Source organism: Chrysemys picta, chromosome 1 (assembly GCF_011386835.1).
Source record: "Chrysemys picta bellii isolate R12L10 chromosome 1, ASM1138683v2, whole genome shotgun sequence".
NCBI classification, from domain to species: Eukaryota; Metazoa; Chordata; order Testudines; family Emydidae; genus Chrysemys; species Chrysemys picta.
Genome location: NC_088791.1, coordinates 197,388,869 through 197,409,406, shown reverse-complemented (window position 1 = coordinate 197,409,406; position 20,538 = coordinate 197,388,869). Strand labels below are relative to the sequence as shown.

At 41.7% G+C, this 20,538-nt stretch overlaps 2 protein-coding genes across 6 annotated transcripts in view; one reads left to right on the top strand and one right to left on the bottom strand.

The window, feature by feature from the left end:
• TMPRSS2 (transmembrane serine protease 2) overlaps positions 1 to 18,273 on the top strand; it is a 38,338-nt gene extending 20,065 nt beyond the window's left edge. For all 5 annotated transcript variants that reach the window (XM_065577629.1, XM_024100543.3, XM_065577636.1 and 2 more), the window contains 10 exons: positions 1,995 to 2,114; positions 4,603 to 4,732; positions 5,771 to 5,881; positions 7,400 to 7,443; positions 9,557 to 9,731; positions 12,312 to 12,487; positions 14,293 to 14,388; positions 14,764 to 14,906; positions 16,120 to 16,272; positions 16,655 to 18,273. In XM_065577629.1, the coding sequence (XP_065433701.1) occupies positions 1,995 to 2,114; positions 4,603 to 4,732; positions 5,771 to 5,881; positions 7,400 to 7,443; positions 9,557 to 9,731; positions 12,312 to 12,487; positions 14,293 to 14,388; positions 14,764 to 14,906; positions 16,120 to 16,272; positions 16,655 to 16,666 (1,160 nt within the window). In that variant the 3' untranslated portion in view covers positions 16,667 to 18,273. The remainder of the gene's footprint in view (positions 1 to 1,994; positions 2,115 to 4,602; positions 4,733 to 5,770; positions 5,882 to 7,399; positions 7,444 to 9,556; positions 9,732 to 12,311; positions 12,488 to 14,292; positions 14,389 to 14,763; positions 14,907 to 16,119; positions 16,273 to 16,654) is intronic.
• LOC101943245 (interferon-induced GTP-binding protein Mx1-like) overlaps positions 17,754 to 20,538 on the bottom strand; it is a 38,693-nt gene continuing 35,908 nt past the window's right edge. The window contains exon 15 of the mRNA XM_065577623.1: positions 17,754 to 20,055. Within this exon, the coding sequence (XP_065433695.1) occupies positions 19,825 to 20,055 (231 nt within the window). The 3' untranslated portion in view covers positions 17,754 to 19,824. The remainder of the gene's footprint in view (positions 20,056 to 20,538) is intronic.

Here is a 20,538-nt window from a genome sequence, read left to right as displayed (position 1 = left end):
GTATGTGTAGACATATTAGGCCTGACTAATGTTTCACAAGTGCTTCGTAGAACTGATCGGAGCACTTCATTGCCATGAAATATGCTGTTTTGTCAAAGCTAAAATGTTTTGTGGAGATGTATTGGTTTTCACTAAACTTTTGAAGGGAAGGTTTTTGGGTCTGGGGCAGAGGCAGATAGTTGGAGGTGCAGACACACCCAACACCACTTCCTATGTCAAAAGTGAACGCATTTCCGTAAAATTTCGGCAAATTGAATAGACCAGGGGTGGCCAACCTGTGGCTCTTCAGAAGTTAATATGTGGCTCCTTGTGTAGGCACCAACTCTGTGGCTGGATCTACAGGCGCCAACTTTCCAATGTACCGGGGGTGCTCACTGCTCAATCCCTGGCTCGGCCAGAGGCTCTGGTCCCATTCCACCCCTTCCCGTCACCTCCCCTGAGCCTGCTGTGTCCTCGCTCCTCTCCCCCCTCCCCCACCCCGAGCCTCCTGCACGCCACAAAACAGCTGATTGGGAGGTGCAGGGAGGGAGGGGGGAGGCGCTGATCGGCAGGGCTGCCGATGGACGGGAGGCGCTGGGAGCGGGGTGGGGGAGCTGATGGGGGGCTGCTGATGTATTACTGTGGCTCTTTGGCAATGTACATTAGTAAATTCTGGCTCCTTCTCAGGCTCAGGTTGGCCACCTCTGGAATAGATCTCCTCTAGTCCACTCTGGTGCTAAACACCAGCAGCTCCCACTTGCTTCAAGTGGAGTCGGGAGAACTCATCAGCTCTTTAAAAAATATAAAATAAAATCAGACCCTCTATTTCATCTTCTAATATTAGAGCTGGTTCAAATAGTTTAATTGAAGCATTTTTTCAATGAAGAAACTGATTTCCACTAAAACACAAATGTTCATTTTGGTAGAAGTTTTCTGGTGGGAAGAACTGGAAAAACCTGCAGTTTTCTGGGGCTTTTTGCCCTCTCTTCTTTTTCCTCCCCACACCTTTTTTGTGTGAGTGAGTGAGTGATGGTGATAGTGGAAGGAACAAGTGTGAAGAAGAGTGAGGGGGAGAATTAAAAAAAAGAGAATATTTCAACTCTCAAACTGGAAGACCAAAGAATTCTGGGGTTGGGTGTAGGAGAGGGAAAAAACGTGACACCGCACGCCCCCTCCCCAAGTTTGAAGTTTTTAATAGAGGAAAATATAGCACTTTTTGACCGGTTTTAATGAACATATACCAAAAAATTGCAGAATGACACATTCAGGACAGAGTGGATTTTGCTTAATATTGAATTCACTTCCTCCCCACAAGAAAGAACTTTCTCATTTTTATAGTGATGATTTGAAATGGAACAAGCTGACTTAATTGACGTCCTAACAGAAATCTGGCTCCCAAGCAGGCTGTTTGAAGCCTGTGTTTAAATTTAGTCAAACACCTGTTGTGGGCTCAAAGCAGGGGCACCTGAGTAAAACTTAATGGATTGTGTTATTCAGGAGGTCAGTCTAGACGGTCTAATAATTTAATTGTGCCACTTCCCGCAGCTCCCATTGGCTGGGAACAGCAAACCGCGGACACTGGGAGCTGAGGGGCTCTGTGCCAGCAGACGTTCCAAATAAACAAAACGTCCCAATCCGCCAGCGGCTTACCCTGATGGGCTGGGAGCCAAAGTTTGCCACCCTCTGAAATACAGGGTCGGCTTATGAAATGATCATACAATTTTTGCTATTTTTACCTAACCATCCTGGGGGTCGGCTTATAAATGAACGGGTTAATGAACGAGTATATACGGTACATTCTTCCATTTTACCATCCCTCTTGCCCATATTTCTTTTGTATGTGCTCTCCCCAAATTGTACGAACAATCAAAAGCTCTTTCAACATATGCCTTGATTAAATTCATATTCTCCTAGAAAACTCAGCAGAAATCATAAAAATTGAGGCTCACTCTTAACTTAAGGATCCATTTTAATAACCACACACCTATCTCCTTTCCACTCTGATCCCCTTGCAGTGGCCAATAGCTGTCTTGGCTCATCAATAGAGTGTGGATCTTCAGGAACATGTGTCTCACCATCTCAGTGGTGCGATGGAGTGGCCCACTGTTCCAATGGTGAAGATGAAAACCGATGTGGTAAGTATTTCAAGTATGCAGAGGTAAAATTGTTCTTGGAAGCCTCTTGGTGACATCTCCTTTCTTAGCCCTTGTCTACAAAGTGGCACTAGCTGAGTTTAAGGTGTGACTTTAACCAATTTAGTTAAACTAGTGCAAACCCCTGTATGGACAATCTTTTTTGGTCTTAGAATGGCTTAATATCAGTTACCTTAAGTCCATTGCTAATCGAGTTGCTGGACTAAAATAACCCATACTTAAACCAAATCAAAACGTCCCGCACTGGATTTTGTGCCAGATCAGTTTAAATCACACCTTAAATTAAACTCGTGCAACTTTTTAATATAGACAAGGCCCTAGAAATGTCTGCATTACCTATTGTGTAGCTGCTTTCTTACAACAATCTCAGGGGTGGTAGTGGTGGTGGTACTATCTGCTTGAGTTCAATGACATGGCTTGGCTCATTCTTATTAAACTTCCTTTTCCACCAGCTCCCCTCACTTTTCAACCTCTCCCTAGCACGCCTCCCCGGTGAAAAAATCCACCTGTCTCATATTAGTGTGTGCCAGTCTAACAAAAGCAAAACAAAGCTGGAAGCTTACTACCGCCACCAAAAAGCTTCACCTTCCAAAGAATGCTTTACATAACTTTCAGTGTAGGAGGCTGTCTAACTCAGTGGTTCTCAAACTAGGGCTGCCGCTTATTCAGGGAAAGCCCCTGGCGGGCGAGGCTGGTTTGTTTACCTACTGTGTCCGCAGGTTCGGCCAATCGCGGTTCACTGCTTCAGGCCAATGGGGGCTGCGGGAAGCGGTGCAGGCTGAGGGATGTGCTGGCTGCCCTTCCCGCAGCCCCCATTGGCCTGGAGCGGCGAACCGCGGCCAGCGGGAGCAGCGATCTGCTAAACCTGCGGACACGGCAGGTAAACAAACTGGCCTGGCCCTCCAGGGGCTTTACCTGAACAAGTGGTGGACCAGCTTTGAGAACCACTGGTCTAACTGATTTAGTGACTTCAGCTGAAGAGATGGAGAGAGGGAGACTTTCGTGATGAACTGGTTGTAGTCACCAGAGAATATTTGGTTGTAAATATCATTAATGTGTACACTCAAAAGCCACATCCATCTTGTTTTTAATATCTGTGTTCTGTAATACATGACTTCCAGAAAATGGTCTTGAAGAGGGCAGACTGTTCCATTTGATCCTATCATTAAAGCTGGGCAAGAAACAGTTTTCCTGTCCCATGAAAATTTTTGAGATTCCAAAGAGACACCTTTGAAACAGACACCTTTCAAACTCTTGAGAGAAACAACTAGCTATCCAGCCCAGAATAGTCCACCTGTGAGGTAGGAGACCTGGGTTCAAGTCCCTGCTCCAATTTAGGCAGAACAGGGATTTAAACTAGAGTGCCTCGCATCCCAGTTAAGTACCCCAACTACTTAGGGTAGTGGTTATCCTCAGTCTCTTCCTGACCAGAGATTCCATCCTGGACTATTGAAACTGAACCTTTACTGGAAAAGTTTCAGTTTTAACTAATCAGAATTTTCTGACCCCAAAAAAGTTTTTTGTCAATTAAAAAAAACCCACACAATAATAATAATAATAATAATAAAAAAAAAAAACACACCAAAAAACAAACACCCCAACTAGCACATTCCCTATATGTGCTTTTGGAACTCTGCTCTTCTGACATAGTCTGCATAGTACTGACACTTAGCTGATGATTTTTCCTGTTTGGTTGTATAATTGGGTCTCTTTACAGTAATATAGCTTATTCCTGCCATTATCTTGTTCTTGAACTTTTCATATTGAACTCTTTTCTGTCTTCCCTCTGTGACACGCTATCTCTTCAAATCAGATACATAATAGGGTTTGACGGTATAGGGCAAGCTGTTCCATGTTAAAATCTTTGCTTTGTGATCTTCTATACTAGTACAGGATATAATTTTCTTACCCTTTGATCAGCTTATCTGTTATTGCCAATCACTCAGGCTGAGGGTGGAGCATGGGAAAGAGTTGTGCTAATTTTAAAATGTTCATACAGTAAAAAATGAACATTAAAATGTAAATACAACTTAAGGTAATAACTCATTTGAACGGCTTTAGAAAAAGGAATTAAAATGATATGTAAAAATCCAGTATATGAAAACTTCATAAAAAGTGTGTCAAAATATAGCATCAACTGGAAGTTTTTCTTTAAAAGCAAAAAGTAATTTCAGGTGCTACACCTGTCTGTGGAGCCCGTGACAACTTTTGTGGTTTCACAATCACATTTTTTATTTATAGCTTTAAGAAAATGAATATACAGGAAAAACCCTGAAACTAGCTATCCACAAAGTGCTGTCAAATGAAGAAGTAAACTGAAACAATATCCTTCTACCTTTTCTTTAATCTTGCAGCTCTAGTACTCTTAGAGCTTGCTTGTAAGAGTAGTAGGTGCAAAATACTTTTTAGGAATATGAAAATCGTAGGCTTCGAACAGGATGGTCAGCAATGTTGTCTTCTTTGATTGCAGTTAGACTCTATGGACCAAATTTTATCCTAGAGGTCTATTCATCTATCAGCAAATCCTGGTATCCAGTATGCAAAGATGACTGGAATGAGAACTATGGAAAGATAGCTTGTAAAGACATGGGATACAATGTGTAAGTATAATAATCTAATTGTGAAAGCTGTACAGCCAGTACAACTGTTTCATTGGAGGGATAGCTCAGTGGTTTGAGCATTGGCCTGCTAAACCCAGGGTTGTGAGTTCAATCCTTGAGGGGACCACTTAAGGATCTGGGACAAAAATCTGTCTGGGGATTGGTCCTGCTTTGAGCAGGGGGTTGGACTAGATGGTCTCCTGACTTCCAACCCAGATATTCTATGATTACATTTTCCAAAGAATGGACACCTGCAGCAAAAACTCAGTTACTGCTTTTTCTGTTGCTAGTCTAATTTTGATGAATAGAAAACAGTCCCAGTTAAAATAAAAATCAGTAGGTGTTGCTGAATCAAAGTGACATTTCTTCAAAACCATGTAATGCATATGCCATATATAATAGTTGTGGGATGGGTTTGTGCATCAATACATGCACAGTGCTTAGGATCCTCTTGGACTGAGAGTAAAACCTTATAAAAAAAACCTATTCGTTGTGACCAATATTACATAGACAACCCTGACCTCTGGAGGACATTAAAGGTTTTATTGTGCTCTTTCACAAGAGCGTTGACATTTAACCAGTTTCTGGACAAATTCCAACCACAGTAACTTATTTTTATCTACCTGAAATCCTCTGCAGCTATAATTACCTATGTTGTTGCTGTTGGGAGTGAGGGGTGGGGGGAGGGAAAGACTCACAAATGTAGATGGGCTGGTGGTGCTACATTTCTATTCATGAGGTGGTTGGAGTGATGGATTAGTCTGGTCAGAACGTGGCGATCTTCAGCATGAAAAAGTGTTAGATGAAAGCTAAGTCTTATTTGATTGTAAAAGTGGACATAGCAAATAGTTACTTAGAAACTAAAATTTAATTCTGCCATGGTACAGCACCTTTGTGGTTCTTATGATATAGTATTCCATAATATTATTGTTCATGTTATATGCTTTAGATTGGTGGAAAGTTTTACGTTACTAAAAGGAACTTTCTGATAGGATTTGAAATATCTGAGTTTCTTACTAAATATTTTATTTTATACAGAAATACTTATTACTCTAGTCAAGGAATAACGCCTGAAAGAGGTTTTACAAGCTTTATGAGGTTGAATACAAGTGCTGGGAACATAGACCTATACAAAAAACTGTATAACAGGTATTTATATTTCATATAAGCATTTTTTATATTTGTTGCTTTTAACTGTTGGAAGCAAGGTGGCTTCCACCATCACCATGATGCAAACACCGCTGATGGGAATGATTAGAGCTGGATAAATTTTTTTGTATAAAGTCTTTATCAGCAAAATATGCAGATTTGGTGACAGTGAAATATTTAATCAATTCATGTAGATTTTTGTCAAATTGTTTTGGGTGGAGGGAAAAAACAAAGCAAAAAAGTGCCAATAAAATCAAAACATTTGTATGGGTGTTTTATTTTGTTTTTGTTTTGAAATCACTTTGTTTCAAAATTTCCTTTAAAAAAATAATAATAAAATGGTCAAAATTTAAGTGCAACAGTTTGTTTCAGGTCAAACAAAATATTTAATTTAACCCCAGACAAATTTTTGACATTTTTTTTCAGACTTGCCAGTGAACCAAAAAATCCATTATCCACCCTGCTCCATTTCATTTTTTTTAAATGGGGGGAAGAGAAGTTCCTGTGGCTGATCACAATAACTGCTTTTCATTAAATTAAATCCATAACTTTTGAATAATTCCTGGCACTGTCTCTTTAAAGGTTATTTTTCAGTGCCCACTTAATAAAGCTTGATTTCTTGAGGACACCTGATTTTTCTCTCTCGCATTCAATCCTACACCATCCAAAAGACTGTTTCGGAGAAAACTTATGATGTGAGTTACTATATGAAAATTTGCGTTCATAGTGGTAACAACCATAAAATATTAAAAGACCCACAGCATTATTTTGGTATCACTTTTTTAGAGTTGTATTAATATGCATGTACCAGAGTTAAAAGGACACCTTCTAGAGTGGCAGACCCCAAGTTAAACTACACCTCTACCTCATTATAACACTGGCCTCGGGAGCCAAAAAAATCTTACCGCGTTATAGGTGAAACCGCATTATATCGAACTTGCTTTGATCCACCGGAGTGCGCAGCCCTGCCCCCCTGGAGCACTGCTTTACCGCATTATAGCCGAATTCGTGTTATATCGGGTCGCATTATATCGAGGTAGCGGTGTACTTTACGAAACATACATATGTTCTCATTTCAGTTCCCTGGTATGTGGGCAGCTGCACTTACAAAATTCACCAATTCCCTCCCCTTTTTATTTTTTAAAATATTGCTGTATGAAGGATTGAGGGCCACTCCACCCCATGAGTAATAGGGACTGGTGTGATCACACCTCTCTTCCACTGCCCTTCACCTCAATCTCTTCATTGTACTGATATATCTCACAGTTCTATGTTTCTGCCGGTTACAATCAGAGCTGCATGCTTCCTACTAATGGAGGAAACAGAAGTGAAGGTTGTGTGAGCACCGGCAGGACAGTCAGAGAGAGTGAGTGGGGGAAGGAGACAAGTGTGGCTGGATGGAGGACACAATGTATTGCTGTGGCTGGAGAATTCTCTGACTGCCATTTGCTAAGCAGAGTCTTTATATGCACTAACTATATGCACTATAAAGACTAACTGTATGCTGATTTATTTTAGTGACTCGTGTGTGTCTGGAGCAGTGGTATCTCTGCGTTGCACAAGTAAGTGTTTTCTGTTTCTTTAGAAGAATATAACTTTTTCATTTGTCTTGTTTCCAGTGACTGTCTAGAAAGCAGCTGTGCAAGGGTTCTGCATGTTGAAGCACATCTTATTCTGATGGGATAGGCATCTTAGTTGTAGTTTAAATGCGGAATCTGGAGCGGGGGGGAGGGCTAGCAGATTGGGGGAGAGTTAGGGGAGACGAGCAGGATATTGGATCCCAAATTTTCTTTGTCTAACTGTATTGTTGCTGGCTTTATCAGAACCTTTGAATAATCTGCCCAAGATTAAATTTATATAGAAATTGCCATATAAAAATCAGACCAGTAGGGCCATTTAATCCAGAATCCTGTTTGATAGTAGCCAGTATCAAATGTTTTAGAGGCAAGTCCAAAAAACCCTGTAATGAGCAATTGAGGAATAACCTGCCCATAGTGTAATTTTTTTTCATGAATCCCTGACAGTTAGTGAAACATTTATCCCTTCTAGCTTCTTTTATTCCTATCCTATCTGTGGATGTTCTCATTATCCCTAGTAATATTTATTCTCTGTGGCTCAGAGGGGAGAAAAGTGCTCTTATGGTAAGGTACCTTGTTCTATATAAATAAGGGACATTTGATTATATAGTTTTGCAAGGACAGTCTCCCATCCTGGCAAACATCTAGGGACAGATTCTTGTGTCTGTAGTAATGATACTTCATACCTGTTATGTCTTTTATATATTGTATGATAATCCATATTGTATGATGGGGTTGTCTGCAATAGAGGAGGCTGAACATAACCCAGGAGATCCTTTCCAGTCCTATGTTCTTATATTTATCCCTACAATTATACATAGAATCCAGAATGATTGGAATACGATGATGTCTGGCCTTTTAGCCTATATTTATTAGTGTGGGAGCTCCTTTTTTCTCCCTTGTGCAGGCTCTAGTACAGGAACACTAGTGTGTGTGACAGCGTGGTACAAATTCATCTAGTTATGCAGTTGTTCTAAGCCCACCCCAATCGTCATCCTTCGGTCAGTCATTTACAAGTAATCCTGCATCCACCTCCTCCACATACCGGCTCCAAGTTTGATGGAAAGAAAGGTGGAATGAAAAATTAAGCTAGTCCCATGTCATTTTGTTAGAGAAGTAACCTGGTGACTCCTCTTCATTAGTGAGATTTTTAAGGATGCAACTTGGAGACCAAGTACCTTGGGGGGTGGAGGAGGAGGGGAAATCTCTGAATTGTTATGTATTCTAGTGGTAAGCGGACAGCAACAGCTCATATAGACTTACCCTCTTTCCCCAGAGTTTGTTTTGAAATGTAAGCAATCCTACATACTGGGGGTATCCCTTACTTAGGTTTGTTTGTCTTCCATCTGAAATGCTGATAGTTAAAAGGACCCACCTTTTCATTTCCCATCCAGAGATCAGCAACTACTTGCAATAGTTCACACTGCAAGAGCAGTGTAAGTGAGAATTGGGCCTTTAGTATGGAATTTTGAACCCGTGAATTTGTTAGACTGCTGATCCTGACTAATTTAGACACCCTGGCAGACAATTAAAAAAGCTACCAAATAAGACACCAAGAGTAGAGCAGCTCTATGGGGGGAGGGATAGCTCAGTGGTTTGAGCATTGGCCTGCTAAACCCAGGGTTGTGAGTTCAATCCTTGAGGGGGCCACTTAGGGAAGCGGGGGCAAAAATCAGTACTTGGTCCTGCTAGTGAAGGCAGGGGGCTGGACTCAATGACCTTTCAGGGTTCCTTCCAGCTCTATGAGATAGGTATATCCTCTAGTGGGTGGACCACCTAAGGAAGTTTACAGGTCTGCTACTGCCTCTGACCCTCTAATTCAGGCAGTAGAGGCTTATGCTTTCAGAGCCAAAGGACCTGGATTCAGTCTCTTCAAAGACCCATCCAGAGGGTCATGACCTATTTTTGTTGATAAACTGCATTTAAAAGCTTCAGCCTCCAGAGTTCCAGTTTTCCACCTTGTTAACTGGTGGTGGTTTTTTAAATGGGAAAATCCCAACATAATTTTGAATTATCGTTATCTTGAGACTTGTAGCCAATAATAGTTGAAAACAATCTCTCTCTCACACACCCCATCTTTGTGTTTGGTTTTTTTCAGAGTGTGGAGTATCCCGTAAAAATTCGAATCCTGCCGGCAGAATTGTGGGTGGCAGCGCTGCAGTGCTGAGGGACTGGCCGTGGCAGGTCAGCCTTCAAGTCCAAGGCTCCCATGTATGTGGAGGCTCCATTATCACCCCAGAATGGATAGTGACAGCTGCTCACTGTGTAGAAGGGTAAGTGCTAAGATACTGCATTCTGTCAATTGATTCCCCAAAGAGAGGGAATTCTGGTACTGCACAACATATACGGTTGAGTGTAGATTTTTGGGATGGTGGACATACTGACTTCAGGTTGTAGGGGAAGTCAAATCTAAGAGAACTCCTCCTGGGTTTCAAACTGAATTGATCAATTTTTTCCCTCTTTTACATACAATCCGTGCAAGATGTGCATGTGCATGTGGAGGGTGGGGAGAGACGATCTGGTTGTATGTTCTGTGGTATTCTAACTTCTTACCATTTAAACCTTATTAAAGGAAAATCATTTTGTAAGAGGGTAGTTGGGAATTTGCTGTTTGCTTTCAATAGGAAGCATCTGTTTCCATTCATGTCATGGGTGGGGCCTGTCCCCCCCGCTCCACCCTCCCTTTTTTAAAAAATTGGACCTCCCTATATGTCATAGGGATGCAGATACACTTGAAGATACAGAGGACTTTGGGTAATTATGCTGATTATTTAGGGAACAAAAACCTACACCAGAAAGCACAAAGCTAATTCCAGTTAAAACCATACAAAAGACTGGTTAAATCTGTTTTTCAATATACTTAATTAAAAAAAAAATCTGTCTCAGAGGTGGGCAAACTAAGGCCCGTAGGCCACATCCAGCCTGCGGGATTGTCCTGCCCGGCTCTTGAGCTCCTGGCCAGGAATGCTAGCCCCCGACCCCTCCCCCTCAGCCTCAGTTCGCCGTGCTGCCAGCGCTCTGGGTGGTGAGGCTGCGAGGTCCTGACGGGCAGCATGGCTGCGAGAGCCGCCGGTTGTAGTGTATTAAATTGCTCCCTGTAGGAATGTGTTACTTATGGAGCATCAGGACTGGCAGCCATGCTGCCACAGTAAGTAGAACATTCCTATGGGGAGCAATTTAATACACTACACCTGGGTAGGGAAGGCTGTGCCTCTCCAAACAGCCTAGCCCCCACCCCCTATCCGTCCCCTCCCACTTCCCATCCCCGACTGCCCCCCTCAGAACCTATGACCCATCCAACCCCCCCCCCCCCGTCCCCTGACTGTCCCCCCCCCGGGACCCTACCCCCTATCCAACCATCCTCTGCTCCCTGTCCCCTGACTGCCCCGACCCTATCCACACCCACGCCTCCAGACAGGCCCCCCGGGACTCCCATGCCTATCCAACCCCCTCATCCCCCTCATTTTGTTTGGGTACAGCAAGTCAGATACTTTATTTTCTCTAACAATTGCTTAGAGGGAGAGAGCTAAATAGGTCTCTCTACAGGTAAACAATTACAGCAAACCTTTATACCTTTCATTACAGACAATAATAAGCAACAGCTGCATTTTGTTTATACATAGGCCATCTTGATATCTTATTTTTCTCACTTGTTTTGACTCTAGTCTACATACAATATTTTCTACACATTATCTACACAAGGTTGCAACAACTTCTCACTCAGTTCTTTCCCACTCACTTCACACAATCCTCGCTTCTACAAATCTCGTGTTATTAGGGTTACAGTTAGCCTGACTCTTGCTAACGAACTGTCATGCATTGCATCCCCTTCCTGTCAGTTCTTTCTCTGCTTCCACAGTACCTTCATGTATCACTGCCACCAGCTCCTCCTCAGCCCTGCACATAAGTCTATCTAGATGTCTTGAGAGGTCCGCAGCCTTTGCTCCAAGCAAGCAATTCACTCTGCAGTTCTCCTGGTCATCACAAACCCAACTATCTGTATTTCTAATAATTGAATCCCCCATTACTATTGCCTGTCTCTTTCTAATAACTGGGGTTCCCTTCCCCAGAACTACATTTTGGTAGTTAGGCCCCCTTGTGAATCCCATCATTGTGATCTGCTGTCTTCAGGGTCAGTCATTGAAATGGCACCAAGACTACAAAAATGTGACTGTCTCTTTCTTATATTGTATGTCTACATCTTCACACTGTGGGTAAATATGGAATGTCTGTGCCAGGATTTCCGTACTCTTTGGGCTTGTCTACATTGCCTGCCGGATCAAGGGGCAGTGATCGATCCAGCGGGGGTCGATTTATCGCATCTAGTCTAGACGCGATAAATTGACTGCTGAGCACTCTCCCATGTCAACTCTGGTACTCCACCAGGGCGAGAGGTGCAGGCAGAGTCGATGGGAGAGCGTCAGTTGTCAACTTACCACAGTGAAGACACCGCGGTAAGTAGATCTAAGTACGTCGACTTCAGCTAAGTTATTCACGTAGCTGAAGTTGCTTAACTTAGATCGATCCCCCCTCCCCCCAGTGTAGACCAGGTCTTTGTTTCTTCTCTCACTACCATCTCCATTGTGAACACTGGTTTTCCCAGCTTCATTGCCACATATAGATTAAATGTATTAACATTCTTCTTGCTGTTATTTTGGCAACTGAAGGAGGATTGGGAGCAATGGGTATCTATTGTTTACCACTCTCTTAGGATATAATAGTTCTATGTTTGTGCTTATCCATTCACAGTAAAAAGTCAATGAGATCTGAAATCATTTGACTGCTGCAGGAGAAAGTATATGGGGCTCTGCTTAATACAGAAGCAAATAATCTAACCTTATTTTACTCTCCAGACAGTTTTCTTCTCCATACTACTGGAACGTGTATGCTGGGATTCTGAAGCAAACGGAAACGCGCTCCAGAAGTGGATCCAGAGTGCAGAAAATAATTTCCCACCCAAATTATGATTCGGATACTAAAGACAATGACGTTGCCCTGATGAAGTTACAGACACCGCTGAGTATTACTGGTAGGTATTCTCTTGTTGTGTGCTTAAGCCCAAAAACTCAGCTGCAGAAATTGCCCACCCCCTTTTATTTATTTTTTAAATTGTGTCAGCCATTAAAGAGGAAGGGCTTGCTCTGCAGACACTTAAAAAACATGAGAAAAATACAAAGCATGGGAAGATATTTTAATAACCTGTAGTCAGCGAGCCAGGATTGAACACTAAGCTGCTACAAAATAGAAACTGTAATAAAACGTACTTTTTTTAATTGGGTGTCAATTTATCAGCTATCAGAGGTCTGCAGGTATGGCAGGGATGTCATGTCAGCACTGCCCTCTTCAAAGGACACTTAAATGACCTGCCAGCTCTACTGGAACCCAGGATTCTTCATGAATGAGAAATGAAATCCTTGCTGTGTGTTGATGACCTGATCATTCTATTAACTACCCATAGTGGCCTTCTAGAGAGCCTATACATGCAAGGAATATACTGCAACATATGGGACTTACACATCAAATACAATGAGTGATCTTTTTATGAAAAGAGGAGGTACCTAAGGAAACACTCTAAATCCAGTGTGTGTGTACCACATAATCCATTCATCAGGGATTTTCAGACTAGCTATAACTCCTAGTGTCCTCTCCATCAAAACAGCATACAGTTCTTCCACTATAAAGCACTTGAAAATGAACTACTAAAATCAAACAGATAGTCCATTCTGGTGCACATAACTCCCAGGCCTTGCTACTAACTTCTGTACCTTGCCCTAAGCTGAATAGTGCACAATGGATCAAGACCTAAAACAGTTTCCAGAAAGAAGCAAAACTATTTCAGACCCCGGAAGAGCGTGCAAAACTGAAGTGGGCTCTTTTTGAAATGAAGCGCAGTGGCCAAACTAGAAGTGAAAACTGGAAGACAAGGCATAGTGCAAACCCAGAGAGAGATGGCAGAGAGGATGCTCTCAACTACAGTGCCCTGAATTTGAAGGCATTCAAGAGACTTTTCAAATTACCTGAAGTCCTAAGACTTTCTAATAAGATGCAATGAAGAAAAACAACGTATAGTGCTTGGAGAAATGGCAAAAATAGCATGAAGAAAACTCCCCCTTGCTGCTGGTGGTAGGAATAGCATGAGCCCTACATGCTAAGAGGCAAACAAAGGTTTGTTTAACAGATATTTTACTGCTAGTTTGCATGCTGTGCACAACCTATTTGGAATCTGTGGAAGAAGTAGCATGCTAATTTCAATAGGACTTTGCATGGAAAGTACACAATGCTCATGGGAATTAAGCATTCTTGACCAATGTTTGCCCTCAGTCTGTGTCCTAGTGGATAAGTGTCTCATCTCCATGTCTTGCTCCCTCTGCCCCCTTCTCTCCTACTCACTCTCCCCCCACCCCCCGAAAATAAACCCTATCAAAACAGTTGGCATTAACTTGTTAATTAAATGTTACTTGAGTGATGGAGAGGGAACTAACCTCCCTCTGAATCCCCAGAGGCTGAAACTTTAGGTCAAGGCTTAGAAACATTTGGAAGCCTACACTTCTTCTACCCATCCTGTACTACTTGTGGATAAAGAGGTCTTCAGTGTTCTCAGGCTGGCAGCTTTTATGACCACAATACTTGCTTAGATGCTAGGAAGCTAAATGGACAGGGGAGGAGCCTTTATATTTAAAAGCGCTAGTGTGTACTTGGAGTTCCTAGTATTCAGTGTAGCATGGGTCTCCTCTTGGGTGGAAGACCCTCTAATAGATTTTTATTTTTTTTTATTTTTTTATTTATGTCCTCTTACTTAGGCTTGCTAATCACCAGTATATTCTTACTTCACAGACACTGTAGCACCTGTTTGTTTGCCTAACCCTGGAATGATGTTCCAACCTGATCAACAGTGCTGGATATCTGGATGGGGAGCAGAATACCAAGGGGGTGAGACTTTTAATATACTTGATGGCAGGAGAGAGATCACTTGATCATTGCCTGTTAGGTTCACTCCCTCTGGGGCACTGGGCATTGGCCACTGTCGGCAGACAGGATACTGGGCTGGATGGACCCTTGGTCTGACCCAGGATGGGTATTCTTATGTTGTTTAGGATAATGTATTGTCATCTTCAAACTGGTTTTTAATATCTGTGTTCTACTTTTAATCAAAGGTCCGTGTTTATGCCAAGGCATTGCTGACTGGTTTTTGATTTTGTGCACCACTGAAAGCAAATTTAGCTGCTGGGATTTGTAACCTTTACACATGACAATCTGAGACCTGTTCTAACTTCATTTTTGTGTGTGTGCGTGTTTCAACTTTAGGTAAAACTTCAGATGTCTTGAATGCCGTAATGGTGCCTTTAATAGAACGTTCTGTGTGTAATTCTGCCAAATTCTATAATGGCTTAGTTTTGCCTACCATGATATGTGCTGGGTATATAGAAGGAGGAAAGGATTCCTGCCAGGTAATAATCTGTGTTTATTTTAGCTCTTAAAGATTAATTTTTTGATTATTCTAACACTTGCAGGAAAGGGTATTTAAAATGCTAGTGACTATGACAGGTCTAGTTAAATAGACAAGTGACTGTCTTTGGAGCATTGCAGTCGGGCTTCCAGTTTTCATCATGCTGAGAGAACTGCTAGAGGTAGGGCTGATAGTTGGATTCTCCCATCCCAGTTCCTCAGTCTTCGATGCCAATATCGACTTGTTGCTAAATTTGTGCAAAGTGCTAGCCCCTCATTTTCAAATGCAAATCTGTAACAATTTCATGGGAACACTGAAAATGAGTGACTTTTCACAAATGTAGCAACACTTTTCTCATGCTTTTGAGAAAAGGGAAAACCAGTCTCTCCCACCCTTAATACGCAGCCAACAATATATGAGTTCTTGCATTTTTGGTGGGTAAGCTAACTATGTAGTACTGTAACTGAGGTAGCCCTTGTTTTAGATCATTTGCTTTTTAAACCGGGGCGTGGCCTCCCGGGGTTGGGGGTGGGGCAGAACAAGGTTATCGGGGAGGCAAGGACCTGGCTGGTTAAGAATTGTCTTGTTTCTTCAAAACAGCATTGATAAAATAATAATTTCTTCCAACAGCTGAGCCTCCCGCTCAGCTCCTGCTGCCAGGCTGAACTAACAAGGAGGAGGGAGGGATGGACTGAGAGGGCATGGCCTCTTCCCTTGTAGGAGGGGTGGGGTGGGTGATTGCAGCTCTCTGGCCTCTCCTTGGGAGGTAGTTCCTCTCTGCCCACATAGGCTCTTGCACATGCATGCTGGGGATCATGCTAAGGCCAGAGGAGCCTGCAGCATGTTAGTGATTCTGGCGGGGACACAAGGAGAATGCATAGCATGACTGGCTGTGTCCTGCTGAGGCTGCCTGCCTGAAATGTGTCCTGGGCAGGGGAGGCTTGTGGGGTGGGGTCCTGGACCCTAGGTGTCCATGGAATACTGTTTCTTAGAAAGAGGAGGGCATGCTTGGACATGACTCTCCACAGGGGATTGCAGCAAAAAAAGTTTGGGAACCTCTGTTTTAGATGCAGTGTGGAAGCAATACTTAGTGGGTTTTATTTTTTTATTGTTCCCTCTGAGACTTAAATACAGATTCAAACACTGTAACCATCAGCTCTTTCTAATGGGCACGGTCACTAATAGCATGCTTGTGGGCTCCTATTTTTGCCCAGGGTGACAGTGGAGGTCCGTTAGTAACTGAGAAAAACTCCGTGTGGTGGCTAGTTGGTGACACAAGCTGGGGAACTGGCTGTGCCAGTCGTAGAAGACCTGGAGTTTATGGAAATATGACTATGTTCACCGACTGGATTTACAGAAATATGCAGGTAAAATATATATTCATGCTCTTTCTTCAACATTTTAAACAAGCTTATAGAGTTTAAACTTTAAGGCCAGAAGGGACCATTGTGATCATCTACTCTGACCACCTGCATGTTGCAGGCCACAGAACCTCACCCACCCACCCCTGTAATAGACCCCTAACCTATGGCTGAGTTACTGAAGTCCTCAAATCATGATTTAAAGACTTTGAGTTAGAGAACCCCCACTATTTATTATTCCAAATCCCCATTATTCATATTATGAAAAGTAACATCACCTTTTTAATGACCTTGAGAACCATTAGCTGACTCTATCATAGCAAGTAATTGAGAAAACTGAGACATATGATACTCACCACTTTTTTTCTTTTCTTTTTTTTTTAAACAGGCAAATAGGTGATCTTGCTGAATCATTTTCAAGAACAATCCTAAATGGAGCTATGGCTTTCTTGGCTACCTTATTATGTACTTTTAAAAAGAATTTCTAGATGCTTACAATTTTTTTTACTACTTGCAAATAACCTGAAGTTTTGCACACTCAGTTCTGTGCTGGCTGCAGTGACTGAACTATTTAATGAAGTAGAAGACTCACAACAAGCACCTTTCTCATTATGGTGCCTGGTGGCACAAAGTTGCTGTCAACTGGTAACTGACATGTTCCTTTAGTTTTGTAGCTTCCAAGTTTATAGGGTTTTCTATTATTTCTGTAACTGAAATAATCACTGTTTCAATTACAAGCAGGGTGGTTTGACACTTGCTTTACTGGCGTAATTTAATTTAAATGTAAATTGTGGTGTAAATCTGAATCTCTGGGGTCCTAGTTGGTGACTTAAAGAGGAAAACACATGATGAATGTCAGTCTGGGCATTATAGGTAAAGGGAAACTGTTTCATGCATTGGAGACTAGAGGCAGGGAGAGATGTCTTGGCATATGTTCAGGTGGTTAAAAATCCTCAGGATCTTTACAGGTGCGGTAACAGCCAGGGTGATCTCTTTGGCTTTACCCCAACATAAATAGGATCAGCATTTAGCTCAGTAATTGAAAATGTGCCATTGTTCTTCACGGTTACCCTTCCTGGGTCCCACATCTAGCATGCAGGAGAAATACAGTAACTACTGTTCTAAAGCTAGTCAACACAGGTAGGCTGCTGAGAACAGCTTGTAGCAGGACACTGTGTACCAGTAGCATGCTCAGTTTTATGAGCTGGGAGCTGCTAACTGATTCCGAGAACTCTTCCCTCTGAAATGCAAAGAACAAAGCTTTGCTGTGCGGTTGCCTTCCATGTAGTCATTCTCTGTGATCAAAGTGTAGGTACGGAAGGCTGGGAAAGTGTGGAAATCAGAGATGCAAAAAAACCCATTTCTACCAAACACATGACTACCTCAGTTTTAAAGTAATCTGGCTTTTAATTCCGTAGAAAGTTCTCTGTACCTGTCCATGTGACGATTTTTAGCAGGAGACCAATCACTTAAGCTTTTTTAAAAAAAACAAAACAAAACACAAAGTCACTAACCATTCACATAAGTCTCATGATTTTAATGTTCTAAGAGAGGAAAAATAAAATGCTGTAGTTCTAGATGTGTACAAAAAGACACTGGTATGGTGCTGACAAATTGACCAAAAGTAATGAGACTCAGTACATCCCTTCTGCTTTATGTGCTCTCCAATTCTAATGGAGTGAAATGACCAAGTTTGCTGTTACTGAATGGTACCTTAATTCCCAAAGCTTGAGTTGGAGAAATTTCCACTTCAGTTTTGGAACCATAATCTGTTATATATCAGAGTGCCACTTAAATAATATTTTAAAAATGGTTGTAAAGGCTAGAATGTTCAGGGGGACACAAAAGCCATAATGAGTCACTTTCTATAGGAATGACAAATCTCTTCAGGGGAATGACTTTTTTTAAAATAGCAATGTATACCAAAACAAGGCAAAATTTTCTTAAGAAAACAAATGCAGTTGTCTTGCACATAAGTGGTACAACTAATAAATCTTTTACAAATCATTTCTCCTTGCAGTAATTTATTACAGCATTTCTACCTCTCTCAATCTTTTGATTTTGACTGAAAGTCTATAAAGCACCTTGAGAGCCTCAGAGATGAAGGATACTCTTCTGATTTAAGCACAAGATGGGGCACCTAAGGGAGCTGGTTTTTTCTCCAACCTTTCAGCAAGCTTCCTGGTAGTTCTTTAAACAGGTTACTTGGCTTGACTTTCAGAAGTGCTGACTACCCCCCACTGCTAAATAACTTCAGTGGGAAGGACAATTTTAGTGATACTTAGTGGACTTACAAGTGGCAAGGAAGCTCATCTTAAAGGCAGTAAGGGCTGAGGGGAAGTATCTATTTTGCTATTTTGACGGATAAAAGGTTGGATTTGAGTCAGTACTGGACTTATCTTTAGTTGTAACAGGCATGTGCTGTGTTCTGATGATACTTGAAAGAAAAGTATTCACCAAGTTCACTACTGAATGCATATGAAGGATAACAAAGTTTAATCAAAGAAAACTTGTGTCCAAAAGTGTTTCTTTCAGGGCTTTTTTTCTTTTAAGACCATAAGCTCACATTACTGTTGATGGAATAGCAGCAGAGTAATGTACCTCTTTTTATAAATAGAGACTTCAGTTTCTGGAGTTGAGTAGGGCCAAGAAAGCTTCCACACCACACAGCTGTGGTATATACTAAAGAAAGCTCAATCTATGCCCATTTGCCCCTCAGCTCTTCCATCGTGTCTAACAAACAGGTCAACATGAGCTACATATGCTTCTCTACCACTCCTTTGGGTAGGCCATTGAACCCTCTGATGGGATCAACCTCAGTTGCTTTACCAGAACAGTATAAAAAGTTTTAATAGAGTTTCATAGAAGCATAATTACAGTACACACTCACAGAAACAACTTGGTCTCAACTCATGATTTGTTGAGCCACATTATGATTAGGTTTTTTGCCAGTGATTGGGCCAGGACATCAGGTGACATACAGAGGATCTAAGTCCAGCATCTAACAACTTTATATCCTACACTACACTTGCAAAGTGACATTTACTTTTTTTTTTTTTTTTTTAATATGTACCATAATTTCAAAATGTTAAAATAGACTAACTCATTTCCAGGGCTGAAATAAAGCATGTGGAAGAACACAACAAAAAATGTAAGAAGGAAAGCACACATTTAAAATATACTTACACTTTTGATTCAGTCTCTCATGCAATATGGTTTAATTCATTTGCTTACTGAAGGTTGTATGGTCTGTACCAGAGAGCTCATGTCCTCACTTGTTAAAATGAACACATTCAGAATGTTTCCCAGTAGCAACATAATTACAAGGAAGCATAGGAAACTAAAACAAAATAAAATGGTTCACAGGTGAACATGTGAGACACACATAACTGATGCGGTTAAAGCAATTACGTGATTTAGCTAAACTCTTAGTTAATTCAGTTTTTAAGGCCAATGTAGACAGATGCACAATTTCTAAAGGGTTATACAAAGCTCTGATTATAGATCTTTTCAGTACCAAGAACTGACATTTGAAACAGACCATTTAAAGCAGAGAGGCTACAGCACAGATTTTACTAAGCGAAGGCGAGCTTGTGTAAGACGATGAATTCGTCCACTCAGAAAATGTCTCTGATCGGCAGCATCTTTCTGTTCCTGAAGAAAGAAGCTCAATTTTTCTCTTTCTTGTAAAAGTTGCAGCATTGAATTCTGTAATTTATCTCCAAAGTCCTGAAGGATGTAGAATTGGATGATCAGAGGAATTTGGCTGGAGAGACGTTTACCTGCACTCTGAAAACAGAAGATGGTTATAAAACAAAGAGAGGACACAGGAAGGGCTCTCTAGTGAAAGTCAATAAGAAGCTACAAGGTTCTGTGGCAAGTGATTGTTCCAGCATCTTCATGAATTAGCCTGTAAATGGCTCAGAGAGCTGAGATGCAACTTTTCCTTTTTAATCCCATTTGAAAATATGAATGAGATGTGCTCTTAATTTGAACCACAAGTTTTCTCAGGAGCATAAACACCAGGCAGACCAGTCACTACTTGTATAACCTAATTAATGCTGACATTTGCCAGCAGAGGGCCATCCAGTAAACAACACTTACAGTAACTCCTCACTCAAGGTCGTCCCGGTTAACAGTGTTTCATTGCTGATCTATTAGCGAACATGCTCATTTAAAGTTGCACAATGCTCCCTTATAACACTGTTTGGCAGCTGCCTGCTTTGTCCACTGCTTGCAGAAAGAGCAGCCTGTTGGAGCTAGCTGGTGGCG